This window comes from Chelmon rostratus, chromosome 1, assembly GCF_017976325.1.
Source record: "Chelmon rostratus isolate fCheRos1 chromosome 1, fCheRos1.pri, whole genome shotgun sequence".
NCBI lineage: Eukaryota > Metazoa > Chordata > Actinopteri > Chaetodontiformes > Chaetodontidae > Chelmon > Chelmon rostratus.
Window position 1 is genome coordinate 29,495,062 of NC_055658.1, and position 12,496 is coordinate 29,507,557.

The window sequence follows — 12,496 nt, forward strand, 5'->3', positions numbered from 1 at the left end:
CCTCTTCTAATTTGTTTTACTACAGATTGTGTCTGCCGAAAATTCGCCCGTAAAGGCTAATTGACAAGAAAACATGTTTATTTAGTGGCATCTTGTTTCTGTATTTCCTACATTTCTGACTAACATAGGACGTTTGAATGGGACATAATTCTGGGCAGTTCAGAGTCCAAAAGTAAATAAAAGTTGCCAGAAATTGTTAAAAAGTTTGAACAAGATGGCAACAAGACATTGGGTTTAATGAACATCAAAAAGATATACAGTGCAGTCCCTCCTCCTCTCATTCGATCACCCGTATACTGAGCAGTTTGAAAATCTTTGACAATATTAATAATAAGGAGTTTGATTGTCAGGAAAACAAACAATTACATTTTTATGTTTTTTATATATTTTTATATTTAAATATAAATGATTTCTGTTCTTAAATCATGGTTAACAAGGTGGGAAAGTGAATTTTCATCTCAATGGGCACTTCAGTCTCCACTGTCTCTTTTAAAACCATGTGTCTGTTACTGTCAAGATAGGAGCAAGGAAATCCTTTCAAAGCCTTCCTCCCTAATCTAAATATACTGTATACTTCTGGTCAGATGTGATGTGCTGAAGTCTGTGAGAAAAACTCCAGGGAGATTTTGTAAACTCTGTGGTTTTATGGCTATCTTACTCCTTACAGACAGTAGTGATAGAGCCGTGTGGGTTATCTATTTATGTCTGGTTCTCTGAGGCCCGGTCCTGTCTGGGTGGTTTGGTCTGCTCTCTTCAGGAATCTTTTTTTTTTTTGTGTTGTCCTCCTGTCTGTTTGTCTCGCTCTCACGTTTCTCTCCGTCGGTCCCACCCTCCAGATAACCGCGAAGGCTTCTGCTTCACTGAAGTTCTGACCACTTTGTGTCAGATGACCTCCAGTAACAGGAACATGGTGACCAAGTCAGAGTGTTGCTGTGATGGAGGCAGAGGCTGGGGCACCAACTGTGAGCTCTGCCCCCTGCCCGGGACCACTCAGTACAAGAGGATGTGTCCTCTGGGACCTGGGTACACCACCGATGGCAGAGGTATCCGTTTGCTGAAGAGGCTTGAGTTTAAACTAAATCACTTTGATGATTTGCTAATAGTTTTACATGATTTACATGATAAATTCCAGCTCACAAGTGCTTTATATAGACAACAAGCAAACTTCAGTGTTTCAAATGGCTCAAAATGTTTGCATTGAAATGCCAGTCTGTGCCAGCTGGCAGTGTTTTATAAGGCGCCTGATGAAAACATAAAGCAGTGAATTGTTCAAGGTGACAGATTAGCTCAGCAAGTTTCGTGCCTCTGCTAGTTAATATTGTGTTTGTCCTGGAATGATTGGAAAACACCCAGATGAAAAGTAGGACATCAGTTGTGCTTCGTAACACTGTCAGCAGTTATTTGTACAGATGAAACCACTGATATGACTCTGAAGTGGTGGGTTTTAAATTAAGAGATGATTGTTGCTGGCTGATCTAATCACTTGCAAACCATTGATTTTTCTTTGCCAGTAAAAATCAATACTTTTATACTTGACACAACACTGATGTATAACTAAATGCTTTGAACAATATTTCCCTAAGGTATTGCAGAATTGGGGCACGCAGATGTTATTCACTATTAAAATCCAGTTCACAGCGGATTATTCTCTGAAAGAAATCCAGTCTCCCACTCAGGCAACTGCCTGGAAATTCGTTTGTGTTACATTTATCTGGAGCTCACTTTTCTTGTTTCTGTCCAGATATTGATGAGTGTCGTGTGATGGGGAACTTGTGCAAGAATGGTCAATGCATCAACACTCTGGGCTCCTATAGCTGCACCTGCAAACCTGGTTACACTACTGACATCAGCGGCACACTGTGTGTGGGTAAGGCTTAATTTCACCTGCAGCACTGACACTTTATGGACTCTTTTCCTACCATGCCTACCTCCTGTTCTCATTCCTGCTGTCTAGTAAAGAGCTGAAACTACGTGGGTGGACTGCCCACACACTCCTCTGAAAAATGCAGCCTGAGTCTGTCTGTCTCATCATCTCCCCTTATGGAATTTCTGGCCACAGGATCAAACCCTCTCTGTGTCTCGCCCTCTCCCTCTCCCTCTAGATGTGGATGAGTGCATACAGGCACCAAAGCCTTGTAACTTCATCTGTAAGAACACAGAAGGAGGCTACCTCTGTTCCTGCCCCCGGGGATACATCCTGCAGGAAGATGGAAAGAGCTGCAGAGGTGACACACACAGCAAAACAGAACCTCTTAATATTCAAGAGTAGCCCACATGAAGCGCTGTGCCACTCAGATCAGCTGAGTTCAGTTGCATGCTCTTGGTGGGTGGGGGGCGTTGCTCTTGTAGCGACCAGCAGCAGGTATTCTGTGGGACGAATGAAGTTAATGTTGAAATTTTGCTTGACTTAGTGTTCAGGTTAGAGCCAGTGAAGCGCTGTAGGGCTGATGTGTCCACGTTCACATGTTTGCTCATGTATGTGTACCCTACATCAAGGGTCTGTAACACAGTGCATCTGGCAGTCTCCGAGTGTTTATCAAGCTTGTTTGCGAGTCCAAACAAGTGTGCGCATGGTTGTCAGTTTTTCAGGGCCTTTTTTATCTTTATTTACCATAGCTTTAGTTTCCCCCTCTGCAGTCCCCCTCCGTGTTTCCGGTGTCTGGTTCATTTGCAGTTCATTTGTAGGTCAGTGACTGTAGAAGGACTGGAATTTGACTCACAGAAAAGAGCGGCCCCCCCCATACAATAGTACATGCAGTGATCTGACACAGCTCCAACCACGGCATCTTAAAAGCGCTATATGAACGTCCGGGCAGCTTTCTCTGAAGTTCATAACCGATTTAATGTTGTACGACTTCTCTTTTTCAGATCTGGACGAGTGCTCGACCAAACAGCATAACTGTCAGTTCTTATGTGTTAACACCATCGGTGGGTTCACCTGCAAATGTCCTCCTGGCTTCACCCAGCATCATACTGCCTGCATCGGTAAATAAACACATGCAGAATATTTCAAATACTGCACATCCAAATATTTTCCAATTCAAAATGCTCCTCATACAACTGTGTATTTCCAAGAGGGACACACTACGTGGCATACATAGACCACACTCCCATATTGTCAAATATGGATGCACGAGTTGGTCTTTCACAGTTTAATTTGTACGGTATCTTCCAGCCCAGCTCATGAAAGACCCCTGAAGCACCCTCTTGTTTAACCTTTACTAACTCTCATTCAGAGCTAATGGACTCTGGCTGATATCACACTGATCTTATTAGGCTGGACTGGTTTGGAGTCATGGCAGCTTAGCAATGCTTTGTTGTGGAACTTTGCAGTGGATCGCCATGACTACCACAAGCCTCTTTTTTTCCAGACCATAAAGCAACTCCCATGACCTCACATGAAGTCAGAGACAGGGAACCCTCTGTTTTGACTATAGGAATAACCCCTGGGCAGCTGACCTGCAGCAGGTGTAGCTGTGTTATTCATTAAGAAGTAAGGAGGTTGGAGAAATATGGATGTGACGTAAAACACTTGTTCAAATCAAACCTCAGTAACTGCTGCTGATGTGCTCAAGTGGAGGGCACTGAACTCAGGACAGGTGCTCATTGTCACTGAGCTGAGCACTTTTTCAGACATATTGGAAATACTGTTTGTAAGACCTTGTCATTCCTCCCAATATACGTGTCTGTAGCCAGTATAATAATGATTGACTGACTGACAGTGATCCTTCCTTTAAAGCATTTACCAGGTAGTGCTTGGGGAAAGTAGACTGTTCCTCTCTGGTATGGAGCACTATGTCCCACATGTAGACTGTTCAGATATACAGCTGGGAACTCATTCGAAGACTTGTAAAATCTCAACCGACTGTGAAAAGACTCAAGATCAAACATTAAACAACTGACATTTGAGAGATTACAGCCTTTGATCTAAGTTGCTGAATGGCTTAAAACACATGATTGTGTTCAGATTTGCATGGGGTCCAGTCACATCAGTCAAACCTGTTTGACTCGAGGCTCATTTTACTACTTTTATTTAGGGAAAAGCTTCTAAATGGACGGGGACTTAAGATTATTTTGTCATGACTGTTTGAGACACTCAAATGTTTGTGATAAACTCCTCTGGTCTGAGATTAAATCAGTAGGTGAGAGATTGTATTCCTAACCTCCTGTAGACCGTGAGATTATCTCTACCAACAGCCCGTGGCGGCCTGCTCTATTTTTCGAGAGCGATGTCCACAGATTTTGCAATGACTCAGCACATCTAAATCGGGGCTTTAATCAGCCTTTATATCACGTTTCCTGTTTTACCCTTGTCTGAACCTTCCCTCCTCTCTGTGTAGACAACAATGAATGTGCATCGGACCCCAATCTGTGCGGCTCCAACGGTGTCTGCCAGAACACTCCGGGGAGCTTCAATTGCGATTGCCAGCGGGGATTCTCATTAGATCCCAATGCACAAACCTGCGAAGGTCCGAGAACAATTGATACCAACATCATTATCAGCTGATTCACCACAGAAAACAGGCTGTTACAGTAGTTTTTTAAATGTTTTTGTTTGTCCCCGGCAGATATGGATGAGTGTGACGGTAACCACAGGTGTCAGCATGGCTGTCAGAACTTAGTGGGTGGATACAGGTGCAGCTGTCCACAAGGCTACCTGCAGCACTACCAGTGGAACCAGTGTGTGGGTGAGGAATGCCAACATTCCTTTTATCAGCAAATATAAAAATTCTTTCCTTTTGGGATCCTGATGACTTGGTTGCCAAAGTATGTACCATGCAGTCTTGATGTTCTGGGACAGAGTTTGCTCTGGAGCCTTTTTAAAAGAAGTCCTCCATCCTTCACCTATTTCCTGCCACTCTTACAGCACAAATATGTCCAAAATGTTTTTCCTTTCCTCTGGAAGTTCAGCCCTTCCTTTACTGCAGCAAGGTCATGAGAAAAGGAAACGTGAAAACTAAATGCCCAGCATCCTACCTAGAACCCTGAAAAAGATCTATTTAATATGTACGCGTGCTTAATTAGTAAACTATGAGAAGAGCGACACAGAGAAGCGTATGAACATATCTCTAATTCAAAAAGGAAAGATGAGGATGGTGGTGCAACACCAGAATCTGTAGATACATGAAAGAACTAGAAATAGCTCAGGCGTAGACAAAATCATCGTGTGGTACAGTGTGTATGCTCTGCTCTGTGTATACCCCAAAATAACAAGCTTTTGTTTGTCAAACCTTCATTTGAATCCCTCCATATATTTACAACATTCATGGCCGACTTTCCCAGTATTGTTTGTGCCCTTTAACTGGAAAGACCTCTTGTTTGTTTACTTCCTGTCAACTTCCTGCAACCCAGATGAGAACGAATGCCTGAACAGCCAGATCTGCGGGGGCGCGTCGTGCCACAACACCCTGGGGAGCTTCCGCTGCCTCTGCCCCACCGGCTTCAACTACGAACAGACGGGCGGAGGCTGCACAGACGTCAACGAGTGCTCCACCAGCCAGAACCCCTGCAAGTTCGGCTGCTCTAACACGGACGGGGGCTACCTCTGCGGATGCCCACCTGGATACTTCCGCGCGGGACAGGGGTACGTGAGCGAATCACTGTGCGTGAAAGGTGTCTGTAGGTGCTGTCGAGTTGACTGATGGCTTTGTCTTTGTTCCAGGCACTGTGTCACAGGTCTGGGCTTTACGAGTGGCGGCTCCAGTGCTGGACAGGGGGGTGAGGTGGATGATAATTCTCTGTCTCCTGAGGCCTGCTATGAGTGTAAGATCAACGGCTATCCCAAGAAGGGACGCAAACGTCGCAGCACCAACTCAACACAAGAGGATCCTGCGGAAGACGTGCAGGTAATCTGTCTGTATGCAGGGCTGTAGCTACCACTGAGGACGCCAAGGTCACGTCCTCCATAACGTTTAGGAGAACTTGAGGGCTCGAGCGGCCATTCAACAATTTCCAATCATTTTTGACTCAATAGTTTTACCACTTTTAGGCCAACAAAGTAATAGTTTGATAAAGGCTTCAGCATTTACCCCACAGAATGTTTTTCCTGGCAGTGTAGGCAAGGCCTTGTAACCATATTAGACGTTTAAACTGAAAGTATAAGTCCAGGTAATTAAAAAATGTTAGAAACCTTCTCTTTGCTTTCCAGTCAAAATTTTCTGACGGTGGTAGGGGGCACATTGACAGAACTCAGGATCTCATTATTGCTAAAATCCTGCCAATAACCCTCTTTGTATGTACTTTAATTACACCTAGTCCTCTCGCCACTCTTGATTGATGAAAGAAAAACTGCACTGTAAATCACATGTACTTAATATCCTCTAAATTCAGTTGGACCACGTTTTCTTTCTGCAGCTGACTGAGGAGGTGGTCAGCCTGGCCAGCGTGGACATCGAGGACACTCTGCAGTTCCACCTGAACATCAGCGACCTGAGCAACCGCGACCACATCCTTGAGTTCACCCCGGCCTTATCCACCCTCAGCGACCACGTGCGCTACAGCATCGACTACGGAAACGAAGAAGGCTACTTCAAGATCAACCAGAGAGAGGGCGTCAGCTACCTGCATCTGACCAAGAAGAAGGCCCTCCCCCCAGGGGCGTACGACCTTCAGATCAGCAGCATGCCCCTCTACAGGAAGAAGGAGCTGGCTGAGCTGGAGGACCGACACGATAAAGACTACCTCACAGGACAGCTGGGAGACATACTGAAGATGAGGGTGCAGATCATCCTCCATTAACCATCACAAGACTGAGACAGGCAGATGTTGCCGGCAGCTGCTAATCCAGTGTTGGGCTCATTTCCCTAAAAGCCAAACATCTCTGACTCTGGATCAGCGGTTAGGGGCAACTTCTACTTGCTCCAACATGGAGAAGGGCTCGCCACCAAAGAGACAAGAAGGGGGTGGGGGGGAGGGACTGAGTCATTTGATTGCCAAAGATGATTCTACATATCATAGATACAATTTCTGTGGAAAATACCAGCTGAATGAGGCAGTATGGAAGATTTCAGTCAAATGAAGACCACATTGCCCAGACACCCTTCAGCTGTGTGTATAGCACTATTGAGAGTGTGAATGGTTTTTAATTGTCGGGTTTAATGTTGTATGATGATATGTGGAATCAGGTGCCACTTTGAAGGGCATATGGACTGCAGAAAGCTCTAAAGGCTGAGTTTTTTAGAACTCGGCTTAGGTGGAAGAAAAGGGTGAGTCCCAATAGTCTGAAATAAATTCATTTCCTCCCCTCAGGCGCACGACTGAACAAACCTGGATACATGAAAGTAAACACATTTGTCCTTCCCCAGATATTAATTTAATGGCGTGAAGATGAAAACAGATTCTGAGAATGGTTAGGAGAGGAAAGGAACCCACTATGGACTATTGAGATGTAGCCATGTCTGAGCTTGAATGACTCCTACTGCATATTTAAACTATGCTTTTCCATCTTTCCTACTGACTAGAATAATTCATATTTACTGGTGCTAGCAACACAACCACATAGACTTCTGAATGCACTGTACTACTATACAAAACTCTGTAGTCAACAAGATACAATCCCATCGGCCATTCTGAAGATTTCATGTCTTTGCAACAGTAACAGCTAGCTTCATAGCCTGTCTGCTCTCCTCTATACTACATGTAAATTGTGTTTATACTGTAATAATCGATGCCACTTTTAATCTATGAAGCATTTGTAAACTAGAGGAAGCCCCCTGGAATAGAGGGGTTTGTAATGGTGCTTATAATGACCAACTACTTCCTTTGTAAACTGTGTATACATACACACACCTGCACACACAACACACATTGATGATGCCAAACCTGGGCCTTCATGATTATGCACTGAGGTCTTCGTGGCCACACATTCTCTCACAAGTACAATCAGTGCTGCATTGCCACGGACCAGCCTGACACCAGTCTGTGTTCTCTGTTCACATCAGTGAGGGTTTAGATGTAAATTCACAATAAAAACATATTTTTGGTGTATATGTATTCACTGCTGTGCTTTCCCCTTCATCCAGATTGAATTACTAATGTAAGAAAGCCTCAAATTAGAGATTGTGTAGTTGTGTGTAACCTGAAGTACAGTGCAACATGATCTCTGCATGTTTTAGCAAGTTATGAGCTAAACTTCATTTGTTTGAGTTTATTCACTAGGCTGACATGCAATTCTTGTCCTGCACTGCCCCCATGTGGAGATTTGGAAGACTAACTTTGAGGGTCAATAGGGTCAGTTTAACAGACATAACTCAGCTGTTACCAACAACATGCAAGTGACAGTCCCAGTAAAGACATTTGACTATCCAAAGTACTATAACAAACAAGAACTTTATTAACACTTATTTTCAACATACACACTCCACCACCATTTTAAATTACATTTGCAACTCTCAGTTGCGTCCAGTTGATCCAAAACCTCCAGCACCACGTTCCGTCTCATCAAGTGTCTGAAAGAACACAACTGAGCATTATGATTTAATTATTACAATCTAATCTGATGACATTAACATTAAATATTATGCAGTAAAATCACACATCCAATAGAAAATCTGACAATGTCTACACAAGTAAAGTACACTCAGTTGCTTCTTTATTGGGGACGCCCAACCATTTAGCCTCACTGATGGGTTGAACAAAATAATAAACACCTGTCAGTATAACACTATACATCCTCCAAAATGATTGTACAGTTGAATAAATGCTTCTTTAAGACAGTTTGTTGCGACATTATGACTGTCGAAAAGGTATGATTTATTGCAGGACTGTTATATTAGCCTGCATTAGTTTTATCCAGGGGTACCTGATAAACTGGCAACTGAGTGGAGATGTGTGTATCCTGCCTTTGAGTTTCTCAGCTTGCAATTTACCTTTTGCTCCTCCAGATCTGGGTAGCAGATCTTCTCACACACCAGCTGTGCAACCCTGTCGCCCTTTTTCACTGGAACAGAAGGAGATGAAACAATCATTTTCACTTGCCCATCTTCACCATAGACTGCGCATAAAGATCTTTGCATGTTTATAGTCCTTCCTCTTTATGTAGTCTATGATCTGTGCAAATTACTTTCATGACGTCTGCACAGGATGCAATATGCAAATGTGGACAGTAAAATATTTGAACTGCTATTTATTCCAACTCATTAATTCAGGAGGTAAAAAGAAACATTCAAACAAAAATAATTTTATTTTCAGATGACTTTTTAACCATTTTTGTGTTCTCCTAAATAAAAAAAACATCATTTTCACAGCAGGCAGTTTGAGTATATATGTAGTTTTACCTCATTAATTCTGCCATATGTACATATCTGACTTTTTTGTGCTATTTGCCAGCAAACAGTTGAATCTAAAAACAACCAACAGGGGCACAGGGGCAGATTTAATCTCAACATGTTGTGCTTACTGTGAGTGACAATTTGACCGCTGGTAAGGTGAATACTACTAAAAACAGGGTCAGATTTTTACATTATGGCTCTACAGTCATGTCTCATGCTACAAATAACATCTGTTGGTTAAGGATTGCTCGTTACCTTGCTGAAAAGGTGATGATATATTTCTCTAATGCCACGACTCACCTTCAAATGTTTCCTTGCTGAAGTTGAAGAGCACAACTCCCACATTTCCTCTATAGTCTTCATCTACAACTCCAGCTGAGAAGAACATACAGACGAGGGTTAAAACATTACCTGCACACATGGATTCTCATAAGCAGGTCAAGTAGGTTAAGACTCACCACCGACATCAATGAAGTTTTTTGCTGCCAGCCCAGATCTCGGTGCTGTGACGGAGAAAAAGACAGTTATGGCCTATTTTGCAACTGGAGTAACACAATCCACCATCAGGCAGCCCTGACTTGAATCCACATGCACTGAGCAAAACTTTTAGCCTTCTGGCTGCAGGGCTGCATCAGCATGTCAAACACTCACCCACTCTCCCATAGCAGCCATGTGGAACAGCTATCTGGATGTCTGTCTTCACAATGGCCTTATCCAGAGGGCCGATGCAGTAGTCATATGCACTGTTTCAATTCAGAGAATTAAGGTTACATGGCATCGTATTCATGGCAGTTGCTTCTATACAGAGCAACATTTAATAAGTAGATTCAGCCTCTGTAGCGACAAAAGCTAAATGTTAAACATCAGAATGACATTTACAACTACTTTTTTCTTCTTTTTTACAAACACACATTTAGCAGTCCTTACGCCTTCTGTTAAAAGAGTACATGGTCACATTAGGAAAGACCCACACATGATTTTAATGTAAAGCATAACCAACCTGTACAGGTCATATCCAGCTGCTTTAGCTGAGCCTCTGGTAGGTGTCGTGGCATTCTCAGAAAGTTTAGCAAACCTGAGGACAGGCCTCTCTTCTGCAGGCTTTGTTTCTGTCCTTGGCCTCTTTGATGGAGAAATTTCTGAAGCATCTGTAACTTCTAGGACGGGCATGTTGGCAGAGTTTGCACAGTTAAAATCCGATTGTACACTAAGCAATTTATACGGACTAAAGACTAAATAATTACTAAGCAGGAAACGGAGCTACAGACGACTCCTGCAAGCTTAAAACTACCAACGCTTCTGCTGCAGTCTCTTGGCGGTCCTTCTATTTAAACAAATCTCCCGCGCTGGATATTCCGCCAAATTAGCCCCGCCTCAACAAGACGCGTTCTTAAAGACATACCTACTGAACAGCGCAAAGCGTGGAGTGAAACGAACCCCAAAGCTTACACAAGGTGCCACAGAAATGTCGCAACATAAATGCACAGGGAGAAAAACAGTTTAATAAATGCATCTGCAAGAAAGTTAGTATGCTGTGTAACTATGGCAACCCTTTCGTCACCACGTTGCTTTTTGAAAACAGGTTCTCGCGAGAGTTACTGATATAAACATCCGTAACTTCCGATAGAAAATATATAATACAAGCACAAGCATATAAAAGGGAGAAAATAGGGCAACATTAAACCACATATTACTTACGCATTGCACCAAAATAAGGCAGACGTAGTGTCGGTGTTGTTTAGGCGGTCAGTAGAGGACAGACAAATTACAACGCCACATACTAAAGCCAAAGCGGTCAGTTACAAAATGCTAGGCATGCTAGCAAAGCTAACGTCAATAAGCACTTGATCTGTGTCTAATGGTAACGTTATCCATTCTAATGTCTTGCTTGCCTTTGTTTTGAGCGAGCGTCTGAATGTGAAATTCCCTTCCTAAGAAACGCGGAGCAGCATGAAAAAGCGAGGAGATTTGTAGCCGAAGGTACCTTGGCCTTATCAACGTTCGTGTCATATTGTTAGGTAACGTCGTCTGCAAGCTAACAGCTAACGAAGCGCTAACGTCCGCTCAGCTGATCGCACTGCACTTCCTCCTCACGCGTCAACAGACGAAGTCAGCCTCCACTGTAAAAAAAAAAAAAAATATATATTTACTTGGATAGAAATGTAGATAGAAGTCAAAGAAATGAATTGTCGTCATTGACTTGCGACCCATTTCATTTTGTATAGTCTGAGTTTTTTTTCTTTCTTTTTTTAACATTAGTTTCTCCTCATTATCATTGCAGAGTACAAATACTGACACAAAGCATGCAGTGAGGCTGCAAAGCAAAGGTGTAATATGCAAAGTAAGGCTTCATGTGTGCAGAATTACACCGAGGGTAAGTATGAATATGCTAAGACTTACACAGTATGAAGATATATAGTAAGTGCAAGTTATGGCAATAGTGGGACATTATTATATCATTATATATACACATATTACATACAGAATAAACAGCTGGAGGTATGATGTGAATATGGTGTATACACTATAGGTAAATACAGCATCGGCAATAGTATAAATATGCATGGGTACATATGGGTATAAAAGCATGTATAGTACAGGTAAGTGTATGTACAGTGTGACACCTGTAATATTTACTTTTATAAGGCATACAAGATAAGAAAAACCTTTATTGATTTCCAGTGAGGAAATGTGGTACCTTCTACTTGTAATATTTCATTATAAATGTGGAGTACGGCATAGATCTGATAGAACAGAATCAATAACCAAAAGTCACTCAAAAACAATTCAAGTTACTCATTATGAAGTTGTATAATCTACTTGTATCAATGGTAGCAAATTGAAAATTATGTTCTCCTCAAACTGTTACCATCACTTGAGATTATACGCTCAGATCCCAAGTCTTAGGTGTCAAGTCCATTACAGCCCTCCATTGGGAAAAAGCCAGTATTGTCATACAGGGTGTTCACTGTTAGGATTCACATTCAGTGCTCATATTCAGGACATGCATCTTTGACCTCTAACTCTAAAAACTTTTTATAAATCCCTTTGCATTAAATAAATGTATAATTGTTTCATGAAGTGTCCAGATGATTTTATTTGGTCATACCAGAATTCCTCACATCATGTGCCTTTAGAACAGAGCCGAATCAGTTGTAGGAGGTCTGGTCTAAATATCTCATGTACCACTTTCTCAAACTTTCTGATGTATTAACTTTATACGTGTT

At 42.4% G+C, this 12,496-nt stretch overlaps 2 protein-coding genes across 4 annotated transcripts in view; one reads left to right on the top strand and one right to left on the bottom strand.

Annotated features, from left to right (window-relative positions):
* Positions 1-6,894, top strand: part of fbn1 (fibrillin 1) — a 60,613-nt gene extending 53,719 nt beyond the window's left edge. Inside the window, exons 59-67 of the mRNA XM_041943406.1 lie at positions 837-1,043; positions 1,742-1,867; positions 2,103-2,225; positions 2,869-2,985; positions 4,341-4,469; positions 4,569-4,688; positions 5,353-5,584; positions 5,663-5,846; positions 6,355-6,894. Coding sequence (XP_041799340.1) covers positions 837-1,043; positions 1,742-1,867; positions 2,103-2,225; positions 2,869-2,985; positions 4,341-4,469; positions 4,569-4,688; positions 5,353-5,584; positions 5,663-5,846; positions 6,355-6,738 — 1,622 coding nt within the window. The 3' untranslated portion in view covers positions 6,739-6,894. The remainder of the gene's footprint in view (positions 1-836; positions 1,044-1,741; positions 1,868-2,102; positions 2,226-2,868; positions 2,986-4,340; positions 4,470-4,568; positions 4,689-5,352; positions 5,585-5,662; positions 5,847-6,354) is intronic.
* A 1,415-nt stretch (positions 6,895-8,309) lies between these two features.
* dut (deoxyuridine triphosphatase) lies at positions 8,310-11,307 on the bottom strand. 3 transcript variants are annotated; one of them, XM_041943419.1, is made up of 7 exons: positions 11,162-11,307; positions 10,270-10,426; positions 9,921-10,012; positions 9,728-9,772; positions 9,570-9,644; positions 8,868-8,938; positions 8,310-8,447 (listed from the first exon to the last, which is right to left on the bottom strand). In XM_041943419.1, exons 1-7 carry the CDS (start codon positions 11,277-11,279, stop codon positions 8,391-8,393), a joined length of 615 nt encoding a protein of 204 aa, XP_041799353.1. In that variant the 5' UTR covers positions 11,280-11,307; the 3' UTR covers positions 8,310-8,390. The 3 variants fall into 3 exon arrangements, with proteins under 3 accessions (XP_041799353.1, XP_041799370.1, XP_041799362.1); XM_041943436.1 differs by having other exon boundaries at positions 10,968-11,296; XM_041943428.1 differs by lacking the exon at positions 11,162-11,307 and having other exon boundaries at positions 10,270-10,961.
* Positions 11,308-12,496: the final 1,189 nt, after the last annotated feature.

Coding starts and splice junctions, on each gene's coding strand:
- dut (XM_041943419.1), bottom strand. CDS start 11,279: ATGACACGAACGTTGATAAGGCCAAGGTACCTTCGGCTACAAATCTCC. Junction 10,013..10,269: donor GCTGGATATGACCTGTACAG/GTTGGTTATGCT, acceptor GAATTGAAACAG/TGCATATGACTACTGCATCG. Junction 8,448..8,867: donor CAGATCTGGAGGAGCAAAAG/GTAAATTGCAAG, acceptor GTGTTCTTTCAG/ACACTTGATGAGACGGAACG.